This window comes from Varanus komodoensis, unplaced genomic scaffold, assembly GCF_004798865.1.
Source record: "Varanus komodoensis strain SLA01 unplaced genomic scaffold, ASM479886v1 scaffold34_1, whole genome shotgun sequence".
In the NCBI taxonomy this organism is placed as follows: Eukaryota; Metazoa; Chordata; class Lepidosauria; order Squamata; family Varanidae; genus Varanus; species Varanus komodoensis.
In genome coordinates, this window is record NW_025335854.1 from 7,340,520 (window position 1) to 7,368,124 (window position 27,605).

The 27,605-nt window shown below is 45.7% G+C and overlaps 1 protein-coding gene across 3 annotated transcripts; it reads right to left on the reverse strand.

The window, feature by feature from the left end:
* Positions 1-538: 538 nt before the first annotated feature.
* TDRD5 (tudor domain containing 5) lies at positions 539-27,031 on the reverse strand. Of its 3 annotated transcripts, none has more exons than XM_044439309.1 (18): positions 26,978-27,031; positions 24,975-25,213; positions 23,771-24,205; positions 22,397-22,602; positions 19,990-20,073; positions 19,045-19,101; positions 17,595-17,748; positions 16,668-16,813; positions 14,322-14,542; positions 12,798-13,010; positions 11,758-11,824; positions 10,071-10,271; positions 9,472-9,630; positions 7,083-7,262; positions 4,665-4,892; positions 3,405-3,494; positions 2,011-2,179; positions 539-987 (listed from the first exon to the last, which is right to left on the reverse strand). In XM_044439309.1, the coding sequence occupies exons 2-18, from the start codon at positions 25,204-25,206 to the stop codon at positions 740-742; spliced, it is 3,090 nt and encodes a 1,029-aa protein (XP_044295244.1). In that variant the 5' UTR covers positions 25,207-25,213; positions 26,978-27,031; the 3' UTR covers positions 539-739. The 3 variants fall into 3 exon arrangements, with proteins under 3 accessions (XP_044295244.1, XP_044295243.1, XP_044295245.1); XM_044439308.1 differs by having other exon boundaries at positions 16,668-16,816; XM_044439310.1 differs by lacking the exon at positions 7,083-7,262 and having other exon boundaries at positions 16,668-16,816.
* Between the last annotated feature and the right edge of the window lie 574 nt (positions 27,032-27,605).

The window sequence follows — 27,605 nt, forward strand, 5'->3', positions numbered from 1 at the left end:
CGCCCACCTCCCGTTCACGCGCGCTCGGAGGTGGTTTTGGACTCACTGGGAGATCTCCAAGCAAGCGAGCCACCACCGCACGCGCCTGACGGCACCTCACCGGCCCGCACCCCCAGGGACCCCCACCTCACTGGCCTGTGAAGGTCACCACCACCTTTCAACTGGCCCCCTATTCAAAAAGTTTGAGGACCCCTAGCTTAGAACATCATCTAGTAAGTAGGCCGTTTATAACCCCCCATGAGGTTAGCCACTGGACTTCAGTGTCTCCTGCCTCTCCACAGAGGCAAAACATACTCCCAGGGGAATCCGCTCTCATCAGTATCCAAAGTCAAACTGAGAACATGTAACGTATTCCCATAACGTTAAGCAAATGAAAAATACACTTCTGAAATGTCACTCTCCAGAACTCTAGTGGCATCCTATAGCTGGTGAGGGACTACGAAATTAGACCAAGTCCTTCTCAAACATGAGGGGGAATATCCATTTTGTGTGATATACAACAGCTCACTGATTACTTTTGAAACCAGTGTATTAAAAATAGAAAGTCAACACAACTAGAGAACAAGGGGGAAAAATACAGGGGAAAAACATAACAAAGTCTGCACCAAGTCCAAACTAAAACTGGGTTCAAACTATTAGGACGCAGCATTTGAACGAAAAGGTTTTTGACTGCTGTGTCCAATAAAGTCACTGAACACCGAAGTTTTCTCAGGGCCATCCAGACCCTTCCTGGCCTTCTTCATGCCTTCATGTTCCTCAGCAGGTTGAAGAAGAAATATCTGTTCGACGCGGCTAAGCGGGCAGAGGCTCCTAGGGCAACTGTTGTGCTGCAAGGGACACAGAATTTTGAGGCGCCCTGAAGCTCCGCAGTGAATACCAAGGCGTTGCAACCTACGGTCCCGTCATCAGGACGGCTGGTAGTGCGGTACAGGGCAAGTGCCTGGGCCCTGGAGGAATCATCCCCCTTCTTCTCCAAAGAAGCTTCCCCTGCACAGTAAAAAGAAGATAAAAATACCCTAGAGTTACACAGTTGATGGGACCTAGATTCAAGTCTCCAACCCAAGCAGCCACACTTTTACAGTGCAAGCATGGCGAATGCTTTCCCATGCTCTTCTGATAATTTCTGCAGACAACGACCTCCGTGTGGGGACACTTCCACAACTCCTTCTCAACAGAACAGGGCAGAACCCTCAGCAGGAAAGAGGCAATGCTTGGAGGTACTGGGAAAAGCCACTCCATTTGGCCCTTTGCTTTATCCATGTGATCTCCTGCCTGTTCGTTTAACTGGAGCCCTGAGAATTGCGAGGAAGCTGCTCCCACATCTCTGCAGGAATGTACTGTTTTGGCCTTTATATATGCTGCTGCAGAGTCCCTTCCATGAAGCAACGTAGAGTTGTATGATTACATCACACACACGCAAGAATGCAAGGCACTGAAGACAGCAAGGCTTCTACATCTCGTGCCGATGGACGTTCTTAACCCTTTTAGAATCGGTTATAGTGCTCACTACTTTGACTCTCAGTGCAGGCAGGTGACCATATTTCCTGGTACTCCAGAATTTACTCCAACTACACTTGAAGAAACAGTACGTATGGGTCAAAAGAGCACAGTTTATACCACCAGGTCAATTCTCGACCCCTGTACAGCAGCCTCCTCCAACTATGTCACCATCAGAGGCATTTGGTCCACAATTCCCAGAATTCCCATCCAGCAGGGCCATTGACTGGGAATGCTGGGTGTTGCAGTCCAAAGGTGTCTGGAAGTCACAAGATTGTGGAAGGCTGATGTATAGGATTCAGTCTGTGGGACCAGCAGTCACAACCTTGTTTAAAAGGGGTTGAGCTTTGTGTTCTAACACCCCGCCTCTGACTTACGGGACCCAGCACAGGCATCCCTAAACTCACGCAATTTAGGCTTATCAGAGTAATAAAGCTGCAGATCACAATACCATCAAGATGCACATAACTCGATTTATGCATTCCTGCAATTAAGCTGTAAGCCCACAAGTACCATGTAACGCAGATGCTGATGGTGGAGGCTGGTCGCAACGGGCAAATAATTTGCTGGCATCCAAATCAATTTCGTCTGACTCTCCTGATTTCTTGGAATGGGAAATAGAGACATAAAACTCTTCCAGTGTCTGTGGCAAAGCATCAGGCGCTGTTCCAGGAGGGCTTGTCTGCAGTCGAATGAAGAAGTAAGAAACCCGCTTTAATGCACACGAAACCCAAGTTGCAGTCCAAGGAAAAGGAAGGAGTGTGGACATACCCTGCATGGGGCAGGTGCATCTGTTACTTACAGACTGCATCCTGGACTGGAAAATACTGTACACGGAAGAATATCCAGGAAATACACACCAGGGAGGGCCATGACTCCCAGCCCCCGGGCTTCTGTCCATGGCCTGCTCACAGATGAGCTCCCCTTTCGTATCATTACTGCGTATGTATTTGTGGGTGGCAAATTCCGTATTTTTTAACCCACTTTTCAGCTGTAAAACATACCCCGGTGAAGAGTGCAGGATCCTTGAGAGGTTCCCTAGACACTCACTCATATTAGCATCGAGAACAGGAAGAGGCGACAGGGAACAAGCCGCACTGAAGCTCGGCTGAGTTGCTTATGGTGGGCAGCAAAAGTGCTCAGGGTAAGGCCTGTCTGTCTGCGTCCATGTATCCCCCATGTTACAGTGCAGGGGGTGCACATCCTTGTTGGTCCTGAGGCCATTTCAGTGCCAGATGGGAACTGGGGGCCACGTGTGCATGTACACACTCCCCCTGCCCACAGAACCAGGGATCCACCTTGCCAGTATGATTAGCAAGGGAAGCCCTCTCCTATCGCCAAACTCAAGCACGACAGTTCTCATCAGAAACAACACTGAATCCCAACCTGTGAAGTCCCTATCTCGTCAGCAAGCCTAAAGGTTAGCAAACTCGGAAGGGCTGCCATTCTGGCTTCTGTTCCTTGTTTGCGAATTAGCTGGGGTTAAATCCTCCCCTGCTGGACAGGGCCAAGCACCCAGCCCTGCCTCCCACACCTAACCTTCACCACTGAAGGGGAAGGCGCCAAGAAGGGACCGCAGATGGAAGAGTACGAGGGGCCACCTGGAGCGGCAGCCTGTAGCTTCAGGGCAGAGACACAGCTGTGCCTGCTCAAAAATGGCTGCTGCAAGCCCAGGAAGTATTTTCCACGGCATCGGCCACCTCCGCACAGGCTGAAGGTTCTCTCGGAAGCCATGATGCTCAGGAAGTTTCCTTAAGGAACCTATGTGGGGTCCTTCAACTGCCAACAGTGTATCTTCGAGTTATGTGAACATGGAGGCCTCCCTACGCCTGCCACAGAAAGCCTGGCCATGCTCTTCCCAGGTAAGAAGTTGCCCCCAGAAGTTATGCCAACACATGAGGGTTCACCTCTGTTCCTTCAGACGATTGGGGGAACTGGCTCAGGGGTTCCAGATGAAGACATGTCATTCTGTCAACAGTACCGGAAACATCTGCATCCTGCAAGCATGATATACACATTCCATAAGCAAAAGCGTGCACAAAACAGAGCCTGTAAAGTCAAAGAAGCACTCCCACGTATGTGCCGGCGGGATTTAAAAAATGCACTCAGGGAAGACCGAGTGAAGGCAAAGGGGACTTTCTCTGTTAAGAATCGTGGAATCGGGTGGTTCCTCCTTCCATCCTTCACTCAGCAGAGCCTAAGGAGGCAATGGAAAGGGTGGCCCAACAGCCATGAACCAGACTGGGAGGTGGGGGGACCTGCATGGTTCAGGTAAGACGGACCAGCTACTCCCGGGCTGGGGAGAAGGGGGCCTTCCGCTGGAAGAATCGGGGCTGCTGCCTTGGAGAACTCCGTGAGGCAGCCCTCGATCAGGCGCGAGTGGCACCGGAGGGCCCGCTTTACCCGTCAGGGTCAGTGTCAGCTACCAGCTGAGTCAGGGGAGCGGCAAGTCCTTTTGCAAAGGGGCCCGTGCGAGGCACCTCTGCCGGGCCGTTGGCTGTGCTGGGTGACTACAGCATATCACTCCAGCATAGCCTGAGCTGCACAAGTTGCCCATTTGCTTCTGGGTGCCATTCATAGCATTGGCTGAAACTATAAAGCTGATCCCCTATCCGGTACCTGAATGATTCCCTTTCCGCAAATACAGAAACTGCACTCGGTTTAGCAGCTCAGTGCACCTCAGAAATGGCACCTCATGCATGTGGCTCATTCCGCTGCACAAGCAGTGAGTCCCACTGATTCTGAACAGATTTAGAGCTTCCCCGACGAAGCTCTGACACAAGCACTTCCACCAGCTTCCGGTTGCCTCGAAGGACTAAATCCTCATTCCACAATGGTGGGCCCCGCTTGTGACATTAGGGCTCTGGTAGAGGCAAAAGTACCCAGTGGTATTGCCCCTTAAGGTCAGCGCTGTGCAAGTCTCCCCAGAGTGGGATCGTTGCCCTGGGAGTCCGTTTTTCTGAATGCTTTGCCCAGGGATGCTAATGAAGCCCCCACACTGTCAGCTTTCAGGTAACAAGTGACAGCCGCTCTCGGCAGGAATTTGGCACCAGCTGAAGCTGCCCGAGGTTTTTACACTAATAAGTCTGTGTGTGACACTGCTGGCTTGTGTGATTTTTCTCCCTTTTCTGCTGTCACCCTCCCTCTGAACACTGAACCAGCACCACCTGTGGCATGGCGTCCTGGCTGTGGCGGGTCTCATCCTTGCTTCCTTCATCACCTGCAGCCTGGCAGGAATTTTCTGCAGTATCAGAGCACAAATTATCCCAGCTATCATCCTTTTTCTTTTCTTCATAATACTTGGAAGGTATCCAGTTCTCATCCCAAATTTCTTTGCATAAATACACAGGTTCCAGGTACGGCATCTCAAGGTTTGAGCACAGGCTTCCTGAATCCTAGAAGATGATCCAGAGCAAAGTTACAGATGTGCCAACTTTAAAAAGGAAAATAATGTTCATTTAAGCATTTTTTTAAAGAATTCACTCACTGGACAACCTCTCCCCAACTTTACAACAGATATTCAGTAAAGCATTATTGGCACTGAGACAGAGATTTTCTAAGAACTCCATGATAAACTAGGATCTCACCAGGAATCCCATATTATTTATTTATGGATTTATATCCTGCCTTTTTCCTATAAAGGGCTCAAGGCAGCATACATCATTCTCCTCCTCCATCTTATCCCCACAACAACAACCCTGTGAGGTAGGTTGGGCTGAGAGTCTGTGACTGGCCCAAAGTCACCCAGTTGGCTCCATGGCCGAGCGGGGACTAGAACCCGGATCGCCTGAGTCCAGTCCCATGCTCTTAACCCCGACACCACACTGGGTCTCACGTCCAAGTGGTCTCAGGGAGATCCTCAATATTTTACTCACGCATTATTCCTTGAATTTGCCCCTTTATTTCCTATGAAAGTATAAATCAGAAGGATCAAACAGTTGATAGCTTCCCATTTCATATGCTCCTTGCATGATTAATTCCCCATTTCCCCCACTTATTTTAAACTGATTCACACTGAACCCTTTGAAAAGGTAATTATATAATCGTATTATAAGAGATGAACCAATCAAACATTCACAGCCTAAAAAGTCAAGATAGTGGGGGGGGCGGGGGGGAAAGGCTGAATGGTATCTGCTTTATCATCAAAGAACCATTTTAAACATCGTGAGAGAAAATATGCAAGGGTTCCATTTGTCTCAGCTTTTGTCAATGGTAATTAAAAAGAAGACCTGGACCACTGACTTGAAAATCTCATTAGGAACAATCGCCTTGTCCTAACAAATGATCCAGCCCCCTCAAATTTTAAACAGCTTAACAATTTATAAGAGATGGCTCGTCCACGAACATTGCAAACACCAGCGAGTGTGCAAAACAGTAAGGAAGGCTCTGCCCTCTGAAGACCAAGCAATGGAAACAGCAGAGCTTCTCTGCACCCACTGCCACTTTTGGCAGCCAGGCTGGGACCCTCCTTCCCCCTCACGGGACCATCAGAATCACCAGCCCTGTGCAGAACAGCAACAGGACCACCTGCTCCGGCTCTTGTCGGCATTCAGAGCCGTGCCATCCAGGCTCTCTCACCTTCACCTCGGGCATCGCGAAGGACAAGAAACTGGCAGGCTCCAAAGGCCAAGGTCCCAGCCCGCCAGCCCCACAACTTCTAGCTGCGCCACCGCTATGTGGTTATCAGCATGATTTCCTGGAGGCCACCAACGCTATTTGGGAGCTGCAAGCCACCCATTTTCCATCACTTTTTACAAGAACTATCACGTTTTCTTCTTCCTCACCATCCCATTTTCCACTTGTGTCCTTCGTTTCTGGACTTTAAACCTAGGAACTGCCCTGTTTTCATGGATCCACCCACCATTCGGGAGCTTTCCCCCCAAGCAGCACTGAATCTGACAGCTAAGGCCTTCTCAGACGATCTGTGCCTGCTACTCTAGTCCAAATCACAACATGGCGTTCCACTGAACCCCTGCGCCAACCATATTCAGTGATGTTATCCAAGGGCTACGTTTTAAATTTGTTTTCTCTTTCAAAAGCAACTAACACTTGGAATAGTCTTGCAGCACTTGCAAAAAATTAGACTGCAAACGCCCTGGAATTTGCAATGTGGGATGATGCATCATTGCTCCCAGAGGCATTTCAGCGTGTGCAAGAGCAGCTCTGCAGCTGCTCCAAGTAACGGGGTGCAGAACTGGGGTCAAGAGAGAATGGTTTTATTTCCTGGTGAACCTCTTTACAAGAACTATCAAAAAAAGGAATTACTGCTAGGCTGATACCAGTCTGGGTAACCACCTGATAAATGCTCCAAAATTAACACATCCTTCTAGTGAAGGGACAGCTGTGTGTCAAACTGACATGACCACACTTGCACCAATAAAATGTTATAAACACAGAAGCCACTGTTTATCTCTCCTCAGAGGAATGTTTGTAAAATTCAGATTTTGCTCTTCAAGAGCAGTTCTCAAAATCTGTCTTCCTTTGGGAACTTTGAATGGCATGATGTCCTACACCTGGGAATTAAAATAACATGCTGATTTTTGTGTCTCTAAAATGCATACACTTTTTAGAGCTTCTTTCTGTACCTTAGATGCTTTCAACATCTGCTCATTTTGCTCTAGGCTTGCATTCTCAGGACAGGCTTTCAAGTGCCCTTTTTCTTTGAAGTCACATGAACAATTAGAAGAATCTGCAAAGCAGTTGTGTCCCTGCTCCAACTGATCAAGTTGCAAACGTGCCAAATCCTCCCCCTTCTCGTGCAATCTCTAGAAAAAGCACATTTGCTGTCAGTTTTCCTGTATAAAACCTGCCTTTATTTGTTCAAATTAGGCAATACGTGGATAAATAAATCTTTTAATGTAACCAGAGTCACTCAGCACGAACAAAGATTCAAACTAGAACAAAACTAATTCCAATGACCAAACCCTTCGTTTCGGATTGCAAACTGCTTCTGGAAATCCAAGGCACTTTTGTCATCCTAAGGAGAGCAGAGGGGGAATCTGCAGCAGTCTTCCGTGCTACTAAGCAGCGCTTTGGGTCTTGGCTAATCCTTTTAAGGGACTCCAGTACCACCCAGCCTGTGCAAAAGAGCAAAGCACGCTTAGTGAATTTCACTGCATTATATCCACTTTCTGGGTTTAAAAGGGCACGGGAAGCAGAGCTGAAGGAACTTCAGCTAATTAGCTAGAGTTTAAGTAACAGAGCTAAAGGGATCTTGATGACAATCTCAGCCCAGCGCACAGCTACTCTGAAAAAGGTGAATTCTATGTAATGCGTAATTAGGAATGACACAAAAACAGAACTGCCAAGATCACACTGCAATTATACAGTGGTTATCCAAAGGAGCGCTTGCGTCCATATATGCCCGCCCGCCCCCTGAGATCGGCGGGGGAGGCCCTTCTCTGGGAGCCCTCCGTGAAGGATATTAGGAGGGTGAGCACCCGGAGGAGGGCCTTCTCTGCGGTGGCGCCCCGCCTATGGAATGCGCTCCCCAGAGAGGTCTGCCTGGCGCCATCGTTATTTGTTTTTCAGCACCAGGCCAAGACCTTTTTATTTAAACAATATTTTAACTGTTAATTGTTGTTTTTACTTACTGGATTTATACTATTGCTGAGATGCTCCGGATTTTTAATGTTTATTCTATGTTTGCTTAGTCTGCTTTGTAAGCCGCCCCGAGGTTTTCTGCGACGGGGCAGCATAAAAATGCTATAATAAATAAATAAATACATGTTTTTGCTGCAACTACACTTAAAATATTGTGTACCATTCTGGTCGCCTTGGCTGAAAAAGGATGTCACTGTGCTGGGAAAAGTATAAAGGGCAACTAAAATGATCAAGTGGCTGGAGCAACTTTGCTATGAGGAGCAGCTAACTAGGACTCTTTATCTTAGAAACAGGGCAAGGAAGGGGAAACATGACGGAGGTATTTCACATTATGCAGGCTGTGGAGAAAGTGAAGAGGCCAACTCTCCCTCTAGTACTCTCTACACTGCTAGAAACTGGGGTCATCCGATGCACCTGACCGATGAGAGGCTTAGACAGGTAAAAGGAAGTCTTTCACACAATGTATACTTAACCCATGCAATTAAGTGGTAGATGAAATGGGGATGCCTCCCATTTGGAGAGCCTGAAAAGGAAACTGGACAAGTTCATGAAGGAGGAAGTTGCTGAGGAGCTGGAGCAGATGGAGGTCTTGCACTCATCCTGCTTGAGGGATCCTGTGTTCAGCTGGTTTGCCGCTATATGAGCAGAACGTTGACTGGATGGACCGTCAATCTGATCCAGCATGGCTTTTCTTATGTTCTTAACACCAAAGGGCTATTATTCATCTGGGATCACTGACCCCCGAAGCCAAGTTGGAACAACATTTTGTAAAATCTCTGGTGCTGGGCATCGTACCTAACGCCTGAAACAACCGTACTCTAACCGAATGCACCTTTAGCCTGCTTAATCTCATCTACCGGATATTGGTTCAGACTTGGAGACAGGTGCTCCTCCTGCTGTCTAGTGAACAGAAACAAAGTGGCAGGTGTCATCAGCGAGCTGATGCTACTGAACCCCAGAGCCACGGGGGATCTCACTCTCTGCATCCATATATACATGCAACATCGCTGTTACACGGAGCCCGCAAAGCCGGCACAAGAAAGCTCCCGCAGGGCCAGTGCTGTCAGATGACAAGAGAAGGGTGCTGCCATTCTGCAAACCCACCCGCCCTGGTTCAAGTACTCTCAGAGACACAACAAAATCCTCGACTACTGGAAGCTGCTGAGAGTCCAAGAGGACCAGCAGGGAGATGGTGACACTCGGGGTCCAGACCATCAAGCTAGTCTTGGATTGGGCAACGTGTTGCAGTCTCTCTCGAGCTGCAGTTTCCCATGTCAATTCTTAGGCATGGGAGAGTTTAATACGGTTAAGGAGCTAACAGAAAAATGAGTTGGGGCAGAAGACACATTTTAAAAGCTCTAGAATTCCTACCTGCAGATCTGTGTCATTCTCACAAACCTCTGAATCTTCTCCTGGGGGGCTACCAAGAAGCTCCTCCTGAAGCAAGGAAGCAGATGGCTCTGTCAAAGCAGCTTCCTCCTTTGGGATGGATTGGATATACCAGGCAGAGGGATTCAGCTCTTTAAAACCCTGTCAAAGGCAAGAGAAAGAAGAAATGTTTGGCACCTGTCAGTCTGAACTTCTAAACATCCAGCAGGAAAACAAAGGTTTTCTTTCCTTTCCTCTTAGAACCAAGTCCATCCCCATCTCCATGATTCAGTGTGGTCCCAAAGGCAAAGTGATGGTCACAACAAGGTCACATCAAACCACAATTAAGTTTGTAGGCTTAATTTAAATTTAAATTGTAGGCTTAATTTAAAAGGCACTGGGCAGGCGCAGCACCCATCATGTGCGATGCACAGAGACCACGACGAAGAACTGGGCAGCCACCTGAGTGGGACGGTTTGAGCTTGTGTCCTGCAACAGCACGGGGGTGGAACCAATGGCCTTCATGGCCCCTTCCGACTCTACTATTCTCTGTTTCTTTGCATCCCCATCACCCCCACACAAATAGTTTGGTCTCATTTCACCTTGGACGGAATGTTCTCCCGGCAGATGAGTGCATGGCCCTCTAATCTCAGCACACTGTGGAAGTAGATATCTTCTTCGTGGCTAGTGTCACAAAGGAAAAGGTAAAGGACTCCATCTATGTACTCATCCACAACTCCCACCAACAATTTCAGCCTGCACAACCGCTGAAATTCAAGCACAGCGTCGGCAGTCCAGTCACCCTTGATAAAAAAGGGTAAAGCATAAAGCCAACAAAATAGAAAATTCCATGAAACTCAAACCTCAGATTCTATTTGTATAATTATTATGCACACAAATAGCTTTTCAAGGTGTCTACAGCATTCCTTCCAGGAAGCAGACCTTTCTAAAGAATCAGTTAACGTCAACAATTTCTTCTCTAGTTTCTTAATATGCTTCCAAATTTCTTTGTGCATTTTTAGTAATTTTTCCTATTTTTTCTGCCTCTCATTTTCTGAGATACTCTACCATTTATATTAATTCATGGTATTTATGCTCCAATACTAGATTAGCTCTCAAACCACTGTAAACCCCTCCTTCCTCTTCTTCCATAAGATCTAGCTACTTATTTTCCCTTGATCCCATCTTTAGGAAATAGGATTTAATGAGGGGTATCTGTCTTATCTTCTGCAGTTGCCCAGTGCTTGTTAGGTCTGAGGGGAAATAACACCATCAGTTAAAAGTTACAGAGGTTAAAACAGCAGGCATCGCAAGAAGCCATAAGAGTTTCACAGGAACAGGATTACTTAAAAATGTAGCAGATGATTAAATGACTGGGTAGAATGAAAAATCTTTGCACAGCACTGAATAGAAAGGGAGGAGGCTTGGGGCTGGCGCACAGATGTAAGCTGTCTGTCAACAGTCCTCTGATTTTAAGCGTTGTAACTTGAGATGAATCTTTTCATTTTTAGTGTTTTAACCGGAGATGTTTATGGCATAAAACGTTAACATGAAACTACCTCTTGAGGTCTGTTTAGATATAGTCAATCGGTCAAAAGATTGTGCTACCCTGCATGTGTGTATGAGCTGTTACACAACTAGTACCAGAGACGGAAAGTTCAACCTCCCGCAATTTTCCCAAGCACAACACTTTTCAAGGGAACCCTTTCCAGAAGTCACCAAATGGTGAGCACGTCACCCGGAGATGAACCAGCCGCCAACAGCTTGTCACAAGCACCCGGTTTTAAGCAAACTGCCAACTCCCTAGAAACAGATCACAGGAGGAGGAGGAGCGGGCTAAACAATACGGAATTTGTTCCCCCTTTAGTAATCTCTACTCCACACTCCACTGACAAATGGAAGAGGAGGCAACTGCACTGCCTTACTGCTTCCACACGCCAGCTCAGCGAAAGCGAAGGCAGAGAGGCAGTCAATGCAAAGGCCAAGCAATCACTGTAGCTTTCCCCAACCTGGCACCCTAGAGATGTCTGGGACTAGAGCTCCCAGCATTCTTGACCTTTGGCCATGTTGGCTGGGGCTGATGGGAGTTGCTGTCCAACTCATCTGGAGGATACCAGGTTGAGGAAGATCGTGAGGAGATTCTATTCCTTCAGGGCCAAAGCCTGAGCAACATTCTAACTTGGGCTAGAATTATATGTTGCTTTGTTCCAGAGTATCTCAAAACAAAGACAGATTGCTTTACTAATTTGTTATCTCTGACAAAGTGAAATGTGAGAATTTCATACATACCTCTGTGGGTTTCACCCAACCTAAGGAACAAGGGATAGCTTGGGCAGGAAGCGTTGTGTAACAGTATCTGTAACGGGAACCACATAATGGGCTACTTCAGATTTACTGCCAAACTACGGTTTGGAGCTACAAGGGATCTCAGGTGTGCTGCTCCCTGCTGTCTTTGCACACCTCTGCCCCCGCCCCCACTCCTGCTGCAAGGCAGATCAGCTGCCACCTTGCTTGAGCCAGCCAAATCCTGTCTGCCTCTAAAGCAAAGGGGGGAGTGATGCAAGAATACCCAGGCAAGATATGAAACTGGGAAGTAAAACAAGCTGCCAGTCCATATAGCTTATGAAACAAGCACTGCAATAGACATCTCATTTACATTAGCCTTTCTTTAATAAAAAGATAACGGCGCACGGCCTGGAACTAGCACCTGGCTATTGAAAGTTCAACACCTGCAGTCCAGTGCCCCCTCTCTCCAGCTGCCTCAAGCCAAGCTATCCGGTTTCACACTGAAAGATGAAACACAGGTTGACATTTGCCATGCCCCATGGAGGAAAGGAACTCAGTCTGAAGTTCAAACAGGACAGTGGGGTAGCTCGGACATAATGCAGTCCAAATTTCCACCGACACTTCCCTTTCTCTGGGAAGAATGAGTTTCATAACAGGTAAGAGCAGGGCTTTTCCACACAGCACCAAATCATAGTTTGGCATTTCAGCTTAGAACAACCCTTTTGCAACACAGCTGCACCTAACACACATTCAGACCTGCTCTCGCGGCTGGCAGATGATGCAAACTACCAAGTTGTTCTAAAGATATTGTGTTTACACTAAGTTACTCTGTTCATCTGCGAGTGCTCACTGACGCAAACTTTTATAACTGAATGAAACAAAAGGGATATATGAATATCATATCCTTTCAATTCAGGAAATAGTCCAAACCAATCCAGTGTGCAAAATAAACACATGAAGACTATGGAAAACTCAGCAATGTTTCTCTGTGCCCTGGCCAGCAACTGTATGATCAGCCTTTGGCTGGCATGCAATCAACCTACTTGAGAAACCTCAGTGAAGATTTGTGGACTGTCTCCATATTTCCAAAGTCGGGGTAAAACACTTCTACTTCCTGATCATTGAGCACTTGATGAATGATAACTCGGTACCACCATTTGTCATCCAAATTTCTCACGCAACAAAGGTGGCCGGGTCGGATCCAGGCTTCAGGCATGACGTAACGGTCAGCTACATTTTTACTAGAATAGCACCGTCTGAAAGAATCCAAAAAGGTCACTAAGACATGTCTTAATAGTAAGGAAAGCCTACAGATTTCAGTGTGGTTACTCCCGGGTAACTGCATTCAGGATTGCAGGCTAAGTTTGGAAAATTCCAATTTTAAGAAGTTCTACTTTGTGGCCCATTTTTAATTAAAAGTTTGCACAAATTAAAAAAAATGAGATCAGTTTAAAAACATTAGGACTTAACAGCAATAATCTAAAAGTGGGAGAGGGAAAAGTGACTTCCCTCCTTACACAATGCAATATACCACATATAACATATGTTGTATAAAGCTCTAAATATATACTGCATATGTTTATACATGATAGTATCAGTATATCATGCTACAATGTAAAAGGAAATCTATTGCTAATATAACCTTATTTTAATACAGGACAAATATCAATGGAAACCACTCTGATAAGACTCTAGTATCTAGGTCTATGCAAACTGCTGCAAAGCTTTGCTCCAGGAAAATAGACAACAAACTTTTTGTTCTCTGGGAAGCTAAATGTTGTGTAACCTGGAAGATCAACTCATGTGACTATCAAATATCCAGCTCTGTAAAAAATGGTTCATATTTAGATTATCAGAGACCTAGTCTGACAAATTAATTCAACAAGTTTATTTGTACAATGTGAAGTCTTTATGAACAGTTTGTTCTCCCAGTGCTACTTCAGTAACCTTCATGCAAAACATGTCCCTTCTTTTATCCTGACATTCGTGCAGCTTGTTCTTGTAGAAATGGTATGTTGTTGTTAGTCGCGAAGTCACATCCAACCCATCGCGACCCCATGGACAACACTCCTCCAGGCCTTCCTGTCCTCCACCATCTCCCGGAGTCCACTCAAGCTCACACCGACTGCTTCAGTGACTCCATCTATACACCCTTTATTTTCAGGAGTCAAAAACTCGAAACCAGAACATAACAACACAAAGACAGAATTCTACACACACTGGTCCTCACTAGAAACAATTATTAGTCTGGATTCGCTTAAATTTGACCTAATCTGAATGTGGACCTTTTTTTTTTCTACTTTAATTAATCAATTCTTACCTGCGTCTGTAGTACTGTGTATGACATTTTTCAGGAGCTGTAGCTTTAAACATATATGATTATAAAATCAAATGTGAAAGCTTTGGAATGTGCACATTAACAAATACCCTTAATACTGAAAATAGGCACGTTTGTACAAACAAATCTCAAGATATCACATTAAATCGGATTGGATTCTCCTTAAACCAATACATGCGATGCCTATACATTTTCACTTCCGAACAGAACTAGCCAAGGATAGTCTCACCTCATCTCAACCATCATGTCTTCTAACTTGTCAGAGGTTTCCGCACTGTAGATTCGAACATAGAACTGTGATGGAGACAGAATGTATTCCACAAATAGCCCCACCAATGTACTGTTGCTAAACTGGGGGAGACTGTAAAGGCGTCTGTCCAGGGCAGCATCTGGGGGAATTTCTTCTTCCATTATCTCCTGCATGATGTGAGGCTCCTCCAAACCCAAGTGCTACAAAAACAGGAAAACAGAAGGAACAGGTGTTCATGCAAGGTCCGAGACGAACTGGCATGGCAGCAGGTGTTTGGCTGCCCAAGACTCTGAATTGCTTTTTGAGTTAATGCAAAAAACAGAGTAGTGACCACATCCCCGAACGCTCAAAAGATTGCACACTGCCACAGAACCCATGGACCACCTTTCCTCCACTACTATGTTCCTTAGTTAGGATTGCTCCATAATAAGGATTTGCTCAAAGAACAAAACCTCTCCCTCTTTCTCTTGAATAACTTGGATCTACAGGATGGAAAGAGAGTAGGTAAGTAAAAGGGCAATTCCCAAGTCAATCAGTTTTGCACATCAGGAACGCACAGATCCTTCTTAAACTTGCCCAGTAACTACCCAAAAAAACCAGGAAAAAGATGAACGATGAACTAGGAAACCATCAGCAGGTGGGACTTCCTTGGAAGTCTTTAAGGCCCAATAAGCATTTCTGGATTGTCTTTCTGCCCAAAAATGCAATTGCTAATAGACGCTGAATTTTTCCTGTCAGGAAAATGGCATTTTCCCTAGTTTCTATCCCGCAGCTGACCATACAAGCGCACGTAACAAGCACTCTATCCTGGGACAGCTAGTGCTTCCCACGAGTGATGTGCACACAGCCCCTCTTAACTTTTACTGTCTGCTCAACTCCACGCTCGAGTTAGGTGCATCCCCCCTCAACCGCCCCTTCCGGCTTTCTCTGTTATCTCTGTTCATAAAAATGCTTTGCAAACACACACACACCGTCTTTTTGACAGCTTGCTGACAGTTCGGTAGCAAACTGCTCAAAATGCTCCCCAAAGAGGTAAGCTTGCAATCACAGGCTGAATTCCATAGTGCCAGGCCTGAAGGGTTACAAACCACTGGGAGAGGTGGCTTCCACTGGAAGATTATCCTTTGGACACCCATTTTGCAGGCTTAAGGCTTCAGAGATCAGGAAATTCTTCCCTTTCTCATGTCATGTTACTTATCTGCTTAATTTATATTTTAGGACTTATTTTTAAAAATGCATGCAAGTCTTTAATCCACCCCAACATCAGACAACTCTCCTCCACTTTGTATTCAAATGCTATGCAGTGTTACCCACTGTATCACTGCGCTGCCCATCTCCACTAAAAATGTAAACAAAGATCAAGTGCCTCCCACATTTAGTGCAAATGACATCATTCGCAGAAATACCTCCTCCTCCCATTTCATCCCCCTATTTATTCTACACAGTAACCCTTTCTACACATGCCAATTTAATGAACAAGGAAGGCGGCATAAAAATTAAAAGAATGGAGTCCCCACTCTAGAATGGCCCCCGGAGAGGTCCACCGAGCACATGTCAGCACTGGGGAAGGGCTTTTTATTATGCATTGCATATAAAGCCCAACTTTCCTCCAAGGAGCCCAAGACGACATAATTCCTTTTCCTCTTCTCCATTTTATCCCCACAACAACCCTGTGAGGGAAGCTAGGCTGAGAGTCTGTGAACAGCCCAAAGCTTTGGGTAGCTTTTGCTTTCGACAACTTGTCTTTACACTGCACACCTTTACTTTACAGCCTTTACAGTTCATTGCAAGTTACACTCTTTTATTTTCTTCTTGTGAGTCATCCTGAGAATTTTAAGGCAACGTATAATGCTAACAAATAATGAAACTAGTTCATAATGAGCCAGGTTTTGCAATGGCTTTGATTCAATTGGAGATGACCGAGTTGAAGTGTGGAAGCACCCTAATAAAGACTTTGTAAGTGTTATCCGAACTCAGAATCAGCTGGAATTCACGGTGGGGATGAGGTTCACGTAAGGGCTTGGCTTTCATTCTTCTCTCAGCAGCAGCTTCCCAGTTCAAGGCACAACTCTTTGCTTTTGGAATTCTCAGTATCAAAGGCAGTTTGCATTCAGCAGGGGAGGGGCAGCTGCTGTTCAGAAAAATGAGACTATGCCCCCCCGGCATTCTGAGAACTTTGAAACAATAGACTATTGTAAAAATTGCGTAGCGCCACAGTCGAAACAAACAGCATCAACTCTTGGTTGTCTTTGACAGCAAGCCTACTGCTCCGAGCTATGATGCTGCTTCATTCACAGCAATATGACTGCAATATCACACTCCTACCGGTGTCTTCATCTTGGTTACGACATTAAACTTAGTCTGCAGATTTTTAGAATCCTCCAAAGGAGAATCCCAACTGGGCATCTTGCACTCATGCGGGGTCTCCTCACATGCTAACGAGTGGGCAATCTGAAGATTCGTTTGTCCATCTGCTGGAACAACACACACTTGCGTCAGAAGACACACACAACTCGCACAGTCAAAAGTCAGAAAGGTCAGTTCCAAAAGTTCGACTGCATAAAGGGAAGTTTGCATTCATTAACTCTAAGAGAGCGCACAAAACTACACGTGATGTTAGACATTTTAAAACATATGTATAACCCAGCTGCTTTTATTCTGGAGAAAAAGCGTAACAGGACTCCCACCCAACTGGGAGGCCGATTTTCTGCTGAAGATCTTCTGCTAAAGATTAATCGCAGCAAGGAAGGGAGCCATTTTCAGCAGAAAACCACTGCAGGGCCCCGATTTTGTGGCTCCAAAATAAAAGTATCCAGGTTAAGCAAACTTAACTGACTGGATACAGCATTCAACTCTCTTCTCCTACCTTCTCGGTTCTCTCTCTACTTCAGGACTATTGTTCTGCCAGCTTAATATGCGGTGACTGATTTTAATCCAATTTATTTACAGTTGCAAAGCTGTGGCAAGCACCCATTTAATTCAGCCAAGAAAACCACAGCAAAGGGCCATCAAAACACCTGAGTAGCAAACGTATTAATGGTATATACAAACTGTGGTCTACTATTAATTCTGTACTAAAGCAGGAATATTAATATATGCCATGCAAGACATACAATCTTATGATACATCTTAATATTCTCTGGTCATTCTTGCATTGTAATTATATGGCTACTTCAAATGCAAGCTAGTATTCCCAAGTTACATAAAGGGAGCAACCTTGGAAGAATTTGCAATTGCAATGTCCCCACTTACCATTTGTTAAACGTTGTGAGTCACTGTCAAAGATGAGCCAGTCTTGTTCTCCTTCTTTGTGTTCGATATGGAGAACATCGCTAAGGGCACCAACAAACTCCATCAGGGTTAAGAAGCCCAGCATCTTTACTGGCAGCGTTTCTTTAAAATGCAGCTAAATGAAAAGACAAATCAAAGCATGCTGGAGATGACCTGAAGCGTTCCCTGCTTTTAGCTGATCTGCAGTATTTATACTGTGATAGCCATACATACATTATATACCCTGGCTAACAACTTTCCAAGAAAGATTTAGTCTGAGCACTGATAAAACTGATTCCTCAAAAAATAAGGCAAAATGTTGAACTAGATTAACTTCCAATAGGCAATGTCTATGAAAATTGCCTGAGAAAAGTGAAAAATGCCCCCATGCTCACCTAGAAAAAACAGCCTGATAAAAATGTGCCACAATGTGTTTTGTCTCTTGTTGATGTAACTGGAACAAGATTTTGGCACATGCTGACATCGCTGCACATCTGCAGAATTTTAGCTTTAGGCAGAAGAATAAGAAAATAGGAAACAGTTCCACAAAACAGAGAAAGACCAAATGGCTCTCACGTTGCGATCGTAAGTCAAGTGAGATCTGACCAGCAGTTCATGGTATCCAGCATTCTGCCTGCACAGCATGCCACCAGCTGCCCCTGAAAAGCCCACAAGCGAGAGAGAAGCGCAACAGCACTCTCCCACCCATGTCCGCCGGCAACTGGTGTAACGAGACACATGGCATCTGGTACTGGACGCCGACAGTGAGCAGTAGCCACTGATAACCTCCTCCTCCTCCGTGAATTCAGCCAATCCCCCTTTAAACTCTTGCAAATTGGTTGGCATCACTACCTCTCAAGGAAGTGAATTCCACAGTTTAACTTCCTTTGGTCCCCCCTTAATCTCCTACCCATCACTTTCATGGGATGACTCCAAATTCTAGAATTAAGTGACAGGGTGAAAAAATGTCTCCCTTCTCAAAGTGAACGGGAGGTCAAAATGATTCAGCTCAGACATCACGCCAAACAGTTCAGTTGGTAAGTCATGAACTCACAAGTTACTGCCAGCCAACCAGCTGAAATCAGAAATCGTGGTCTGAAGCAGTAGGACACACCAGTACATCGGGGTTTCAAGTGATGTCTGAACTGATGCAGTGACTACAGCCAGAGGCTGATACATCAGGGAAAAGGGAATGAACTTGTGAAGCAGAGTGAAGACGACAGAAAAGCAGAGAGCATCCCTTAAGCCTCCTCTGTTCACCTGCTATATGTTTTGAAGCTCAAACTGCAGTCTGGTGTGATGTCTACAACTGAACCCCTACCGCTGTAGCTGACTTGTATCCCAACACTGTTTCAACAAAAGGCACACACATACTGCAAGATGCAATAAGCAATGGCAAGTTTGTGTAACAGAACTGAGAGAAAAAATGTACCTTGAATTCACCAGGTAATTTAGAAGCAAGCAAGCCTTCTGGATGTTGTGCTACAATCTAAATTAAAAGAAAAAAGGAGAAAATGAATGTTGTGCCTACTGAAAACTCCAGCCTCAACAGTGAATTATGAATGCTGTTCACACAACCGATTCTGGTGTAAAGCATCTAAATATTTACAGTTTGGAATCAGACCAGAATCCTTATGCAAAACCTTTGCAATAGAAAAACGTCCTGCCACGAAGATTGAGCTGCCGCCCTGGGCTGTTTCCCCTACACCCTGGGGAAGTCATCGCATCCTGCCAGGCATCCAGTTTGATGTGGGGTGAAAGACCATGTGAACCCAGGCAACTGTGAGCCCTCACATAACCCTAAAAGAGGCCATGGATTATCCAAGGGTTGTTGAACCCTCAAACAATCTCTTCTGCCTGGGTTCACACAACCCATGGCAGGCCAGGCACCTGTGGGCACGAAGCATGATGCAAGAACCCCACAGGCAAATTAACCAATGGTGTGCTCTCATTTTGGGCAAATTAGGTCACTTCATACATTGTTGCATGCAATTTGGCTATTCCATGTTTTCCCTTTTTTTTAAGCCTATAAATGTTCAGTAATATAGTGTGGAAGATTAAACAGAGGTGCATAAGGGCTAGTTTTTACATTAAATTCACTGAAGCATTCTTCTTTGGGGCATCATCCAATGCTGCCCAAGCACCACTGGGACCTATCAGTTACCCAACAGGAGTGGCCCTTCTGGCAGGAACCAGAAACAGATGGAAATGCTTGTTTGCAAAGCAAACAGTCAGACCACGAGCCTCACAGCATGAATGGTGTTTAATGTAAAACACAGCAAGTCAGGAGAAGAGGAAGCACAAAAGTCAAGGGTCCTCCAAGGCTCATGCACTTAGACTTAAAAGCTTAGGTTGCTACCTTAATCCAAATACTTACTATTTTTATTTTTTCCTTGAGTTCTGAGCTGACGGTTCCTCCAGGTCCTTTCTCAGCAAGTGCTATCTTCATCTCTTTCTCTAGCTTGGGGCAGGGAGTTGGGGGAGACGCACAAACAGTCAAACAGTGAGGGGAGATGACAGTACAGGTAAACCGGTATTCAGTTTTGCAAGATCTTGCATCCTGGGAATCTTATGACTATGAATGTAAATTCTGCATGGAAACCCTCCAAGTGAAATGTGTTTCTGAAAAAAGAGTAACTAGTAGCTTGGATATGTTAAATATGCAAACCTATGAATCTAAGAGAAATCCTGCTGGACTGGACCAAGCTATGAACTGGCCAACGCTTCCGGCAGGGCGCAATAACAACTAGATGGCATTAGTTGTTCCCAGCAGCCAGCATTTGGTGGTCCTGCCCCTGTCTGAGGCCCAACCAGAGGACCCACCTTGAGCTGTCTAATCCCCTTTTCAAGCCATCAAAGTTAGTGCCTCACAGAGCACACTGTCAATAGCAAATTCCTTGGTTTAACTACATGCGGTGTGAAAAGTTACTGCCTTTTAACTCTCCCAAACCTTCTATCGTTCACCTTCATGGGATGACCTACTGGATTCTAGAACTATGAGGGGGGAAAATACTTCTCCACTCCATGCATAATGTTGTATACCTCTTCCACATCTCCCCTTACTCATCTTATTCTAAGCTAAATAGTGCCAGATTTTTAACAGCCACTGAATACTGTGCCACCATTTCTATCAAGCTGTGCACAATCCTAAAATCCCTCAGTGTATATGTAAAGCTGGTGAATTTGGCATCACTTTACACTTCCTAACACTGAACTACAGTTGCCATTTTAAACAAAGACTGAGAAATATATAATCTTTTACAGTTTCAACTTCTTCATTGTTGACAGTAAAGCTGTGCAAATCTTCGGTAGTCAGATTTTTGCCATAATGTTCTGCAATAGTCCTGCTTTTACACTTTCTTTTTCCACTTTCATCAGGAGTCAGTTTAATTCAGCACTTTCTGCCATTAACATGGTACCATCCCTCTTTAATAATGCATCTTACACCAATTTTCACTCTTTCTTCCTCTGATACTAATCCAGCTTTCCTTATGGCAGGCACAAAGTTAGTCCTTCTATTTTAAACCAGACCATCTATTCAGAAATCCCAAGAGTTTCGTTACTTTGAAAAAAGTGTGTACAACACTACTGCCTGAACTGCTGAATGCCCGGCAATTATCAACTCAGAACTTTCAGACAAGAAGCCTTCTGCTTTATACAAAACAACAGATTCAGCGAAGGCAACACACTCAAAACCCAAAACTGAACAGCTACACCAGCTCTGCTTGAGCAGGGGCCAGCGTCTGATGTTCCTCCAACAGGGCAGCAGGCGCTACATGGACCTGTGGAGGCCAGGGGATCCAACACTAACATTCACATTCCCTGGAGCGATGTCCCTTGTTCCTTCGCCACACAGGGCAGCTGCGTGTATTATGGCATCACAAAGCTATTGCACTCTTTCATAGGCCACTGTTTTGCATATAAAGCATGCTAGAGCTTATTTTTAAAAAATCAGTTTAAAAAGTTACAAGTTGGAATTGACAAGAACATGCCGACTGAAAAGATAATACTGAAAGAGAGATGCAGTACTTCCTTGCAAAACTCAGTAATGGTTATGCATTTCTTTCCAGGTTCAATTGATGGTACTAGCAAAGCCCCAAAAGGCCTGGAGCGAAGCATCTTCAGAACCAATTCCTCCCATGTGGACCTGCCAGGAAATTCTATTCCAAGTGGCATTCCTTCATGTTCTCCCTGCCATCTGAAGTGCAGCTGGGCCTTTTCAGTGGTGGTGCCCAGACTCCAGAACAATTTGCCTAAGGAAACACTTCAGATCTCTTTATAGACCACCTTTTGGCGAGAAGTAGAGATGGTTTCATTCCAGCATGCATTTAATTCATTTTGGCCCATCTTCCGTATCATTTTAAAGCTACTATTCATAGTTTGCTATTGATTGTATGTGTATTTATTGTTCAATACTTGTTATGAGCTGCCCTGACTTCACTTGGGATAGAAAAGTGGAATCGGGATGATGGAGCCAACCCCCCTCCTCACCAGCCATTCTATCAAAGGGTCCACAAAGGCTTGTTCCCTATTGAAAAGTCTATCTATAATTAGATAGCAAAATGATTTTAAAACAAAACCATTTGCTAGCATTTCTTTGCCCACCTTAAGGAAGATCTTTTCTCAGCTTTGCTAGCAAGATTCAAACTATATACAGACATCCTGCATGCAGCTAACAAGAGCAAGACAGCCAGCTCATACAGATTCTCAAATGCATCATCTCATAATAGACAAATGAATCTTTTTAGTTCTGCCACTGCAGAGAAACACTTTTGACAACTTACTTCGCTTATCTTCTCATCAGGTCTCACCAATGGGGTTTCCATCCGTTTCAATGGCACCAATGCAGTTTCTGATTCCCAGTTTGGAATCGGACTTTGGTTATCAACGGGAAGAGCAGGGGTTGGAGAAGAGGTCTTCAGTACAGGTGTTGGAACAGCAGCAGGCGAGGTCTGAAATGTTGCCTTATCTGGCTGAGTCACCACTTTGCCTTAATAAAGCCAAGAAAAGGGTTTCAGCTCTCATCTCCTTTTCTTTCTCTTCTGCCTTGACGCTGAACCTGCTAGCCAGCAAATTCCCATTTTAAAAAAAGCTCGCTTCACATTGCTCCAGATTAAGAACGTCTCCTCTCAGGAGGATGCCCACCAGCAAAGCACCTTCTCTCCGGCCACTGTTGGTTCTCCCCTCCACAACTCCTTGCTTTCTCCCTCCATTACTAGCTGCCACTCTCATCTTGATACAGGTTACAGTGCAGTGAGCAGGCTTGGGAGAACAATGCAAATGGCATGGGAAAGCAGTGAACGGGGGGGAAACTGAGGCCCTGCAAGGCAGGGATCAGAGGAGAAGCAGCGAGGGAGGATGGAGACAGCACAAGCAAGACTGCAACGCGCAGGAGGAGGTTTTGCCGCTCTGGCCAGGCGGTGCTTTAGCTGTGCACAGCAACCCACGGTAAAACCTTCCTGCTGAATTTGGGTGCTATGACAAGCCACCATGTGCATGGACAACCCTAAAACAAGCCATGGGCTCTTAGGGCAACTTGTTCATGCAAAAAAAAAAAAAAAAAAAGGCCATCCTGCAGGAATTGTGCAGGGGTTGCACGACATGACAACTCACCATAACCAATCAGCCACGGTGGCTTGTCATTGCATGAGAACTGGAGTGTAGCCTGCACTTGTGTATATGAATCCATGCAAAGGAACTAACACGGACAAATAATTAACACAGGTAGATTATGTTTCACACCCAGTACTCCAACTCTTTTGCTTGGCAACACAGCGCACCTTGAATTAGACTGAACCTGAGTAACTTCTTTCTTGGACTGCTGACAGAACTGTCTTTCAAAGAGAGACAGACAAGCCAGTCTCAGAAAAAAATTAAGTCCACCACCCACCCCTTCTGGGCATTACTTGCTTCCAGTGGCAGATGCTTCAAGATCCTCCCTGACCCCTGTAACACCACCACATGGCATGAGGGCTGAGGCATAGCTTGAGAACCTAGAGTTTAAGCTTTTAATTGGCAGGGAGGACGCGAGGGATTAGTGTTGCTAGTATATGAGCACTTATAGATGGTATAAGTGGATAAATCACATAAGGATGCAACAGTGGTGAATAAAAACTGCTTCCCACCCCCCAAATGAATTTAAGCGAACGTGGTCTTACACTCAGGCACTTTTTCTGGAGGTTTCCTAGGCGAGGGGCTCTTCTTTAGAGTCAACAGGGAGCCTGCCCTTGTTTGTACAACCGTGATGATATCTGAAGCCGCATTCAGCACCTCAAACATAGAGAAGAACCCATAACGAAGAAACTCAAATGTCCGTCCAAAGTGCCTTAAAAAGGCTTTGTCAAAATCTGACAGCAAGACAGGGGAAAACGTCAGCAGTTCCTTCAGATCACTTTTTACAACAGCTGGCAGAATGGGTGGCACTCGGCCACGCCGAAGTAAGTTTGCAGGAATTATGGGGTGCCAAAGCACGACAGGGCGAGGTGTGGAATGAAGAGAGAGATTTGGCCTGTGCCTGGAAGGCTGTGCCTTAGGTTTGCTCTTCTGTTTGGCAACCAAGCTCGCAATCCCCTTGGTGGACTCATCTGCAATAGCTAGAAGACAAGAAAAAATATGGTTAAAGTAAAATATTGGCAGCACTCCCGCTTCCTGCAGCAACCTTTTTTTGGCCAAACTCTAACAGTAGAACAATATTGCACAATAAAGCTAGATATCACAATACCAGTACACAGGGCTTGCATTCTAGAAGCAAAGCTATTTTCCCAGCTATGCAGACTACAGCTCCCAAGCACCCCAGGCCAGAATTACTAAAATGGTGTAGGAAGGCACTTCTATATCTTCCCATTTTCTCTCATGCAAGACATGTTCCATTTCTAGACTTATTTTCAAATGAAATATAAAATCTGCTCTATCCATATGGTCGAGCTGGTCGGGATGATGCGGATGAAGCACTTCCAAATTTCAAGACTCTGCTGTGGGAGTACCTTAAAGTTGCTGCCCCAGTGAGTGAAGCCAGGTCTAAGCTCACAGTAGCCTTTAAAATAAATTAATCACTTTCCTTTCAAATTTTATCAAGTCAGGTCTAAAAAATGGTTTGTATTTAAACAACATGTTTATGGAGTGTGAACTAATTGTACTCTACAAGAAATTTAAAGTTGCCAAGAAGCCCTTGACTGTGTAATGCTCAGAAACCCTGTACAAGCTTGTATCAAAACTACAGGGCCTGTTTACCACAGACAACTATTTGGTCAATTTCAATTTGCTGTGCTAATACCCAACTTCTCCTCCTTGTGCACATGCAAAACATACTTTCTCAACCCATGCACATTCCCCCTGCTCTTGCCAAACAGGCCTCAAACCCACCTTTGAGGATGACACCACCATCTCCCCTGGGGCATACATTCACGACGTCAGGCATCTCCTTCACCAGCTCCATGACAGACTGGTAGCCCAGAGCCCGATATGGAAACTGCTCTCCTATCATCCATCTGTATTCCTGTTCTAACTGGAAAGGAGTGAGGCCTTCCTTGACTGGTGTTAAGAGTGATCTTACTTCCTTCTTCAATGAATTCATCAGATGTTCCTGATCTGACATGTTTGCACTGAGAAGGGTGAAAAAGACAGAAAAATACTGTTTTAAGTGCTACCAGGGTCCACAACTCCCACCAGACCAGAGAACACAGCATATGACACGAACACGAGGAAGACGCAAAGCCCACACTATAATCTTTTGGGCCTGGAACAGCTGCTGTAGGTTGCTCTTGGACATAGGAAACACCTGCGGTGCACACATGAAATTCCAGGGAAGGACAGAATCTTGAAGTGGTGCCTCTCTACTCCCACTAGCTAGATCCTGATGAACTGAATATCCATGGCAGAGGATTATTACTAATCTACACAGAATTTGCACGGGTGACTCATAGCAGCCAAGGTGAAACAGCAGTGAAGAATGCAGGATTGGGACGCAGGAGATCTGGGTTCTGGTGCCCATGCAAGCATGGAGCCAACTGGGTGATTTTGGGCCAGTCAGACTCTGAGCCCAACCTACCTCACAGGGCTGTTGTTGTGAGGGTAAGATTGAGAGGAGGAGGAGGAGGCGTATGTAAGCTGCCTTGAGTTCTTTTAAAGGGAAAAGGGCAGGATGTAAATATAATAAATAAAAAGCCCTCGTTGCCCATCATCTGAGTGCAATTTGGGGAAAAGTAAACTCAGAAACAGATGCTGTTTTGTTTTATGACGGTATTCTATGCAACCTTTTTGGAGGAAGTTAAAATACATTGTTTCCATCTTCAGAAATACTCCACCAGAAAACAAGCCCACACATATCTGAGTGGATCTGGTACCACATTCACATCTCTCTTAGCAAAGCATTGGTAAACATCAACATTCAGCCTCCTAAAAAGCCTAATATTGACAGTCATAGGCAGACACATTCCAGCCAATGTTAAGCACGTTTATCTTCTCTCCCAGTGAAAACTGATAGGGTTAAAACATGTGTTTAACTCCCACATACAAATGTTTAATACTGGTTGGATTGTGCACATAAATGCATTTAACAACTGCTACGACTGTTATGATGTGGTACTATTATGACTTCGGGACTATAAATCATGCCTGGCTTGGTACAATTTACTTTTTTACTCCCCTATGGAATAATTGAGCTTAAGTGGACTCTGGGGGATGGTGGAGGACAGGAAGGCCTGGAGGAATGTTGTCCATGGGGTCGCGATGGGTCAGGCACGACTTCGTGACTAACGACAACAATGGAATAATTAATAAAGATGATTAAACAGGCATTGGCAAATGTGATTATATGGCTAGAACCTCATCATCATTTTGGGAAGTGGGGGAGAGGGGGAGCCTGGTGCAAGAGACCACTCCGAGGGCTGATGGCACTGCTCCCACAGTCATACCATCTCCCCTGGGGTAGCTGCCACATTGTTAGCCCAGCCTGAGACCGGTCCTTCTGCACACTAAAAAAGTATCTAGAACACTACATAAAACAATGCAACAAATGCACAAAGAACCCTACAGATCGTTCTCAAGGGCCGGTAACCTCGACCTGGATGCAGAAGGTGCTTTTTGGTACAAAGACATACATGCAAGCTAAAAAAATAAAAACAGAAAAAATCCCCGCACAACAGGCAAGCAACATTTTGTGTAGCCAATTATCCCATCCTACATTGCTCTACCAACACACAACCTCTTGCAGCTTCCGCATCTTCCTGTCTGAAGCGCATCAATGGAAAGGCGTTTTGTTAATTCCTTTTCCAAGGGTTGGGGAGAGCCCGACAAGTAGCGCACCGAGCAGGGGCTTCGCTTCACCCCACCCCACGCACGCCGAGCGGTCGCCCTCCCGTACTCACACGCGGGCCCGCCCGCTCCTCGTGGCCGGCGTGCCGCCCCGACCCGACGCCCGCCCCATCTTGTTCCCTCGCCTCGCCTCGCCTCGCCCGCCTCGCCCTCCAGCCGCCACGCGGCCAGCCGCGCACGCGCAGAGCGAGCCAGCCCCGCGCGCGCAGAGCGAGCCAGCCCCCCCCCCTCGGCTCCTCGGCTTTCGAAACCACCGAGAGGGCGGGGAAAGAAGCGCCCCGTTCGAGAGTTCGCCTCTCTCGGCCAGGGCTCGTGCTGCCCCCTAAGGGCGGGGAAGCGCGCGGCGCAGGCGCGCTCGCCGTTCATCCTCCGAGGAGAGCGAGGAGCAAAGGGAATCGGAGGAAAATGTCCAGTCAGCGTGGCTGTTTTGCTAAAGGCGGAAAAGTGTTAAGACCCTGTTCCCCTTCTAGCCAAATAACTGAAGTGAGGGAGTTACGTGCTGAATCATTTTTCTTGCAATGGCCTGGAATGGCAGAGATTTCTAATTACAAAGGAATTCAAGGAGGAGAAAGCACAAGATTTATTGCTTTTTTTGGTCCTGTCATTTAAACTCCTCAGCCACCAGCACTGTGAACACGACTAAGCCAGTCCTAATTCCGAAGCAACCAGCCCTACACACAT

Bases quoted from the DNA above. Each gene is read 5' to 3' on its own strand.
- TDRD5 (XM_044439308.1), bottom strand. From the start codon at position 25,206: ATGTCAGATCAGGAACATCTGATGAATTCATTGAAGAAGGAAGTAAGA. The intron at 16,817-17,594 runs GTAAGTGGGGAC...GTGTTGTTCCAG, and splicing joins CTCACAACGTTTAACAAATG to CAGATGGACAAACGAATCTT. The intron at 9,631-10,070 runs GTGAAATGAGAC...TGCCTTTGACAG, and splicing joins GGGAGAACATTCCGTCCAAG to GGTTTTAAAGAGCTGAATCC.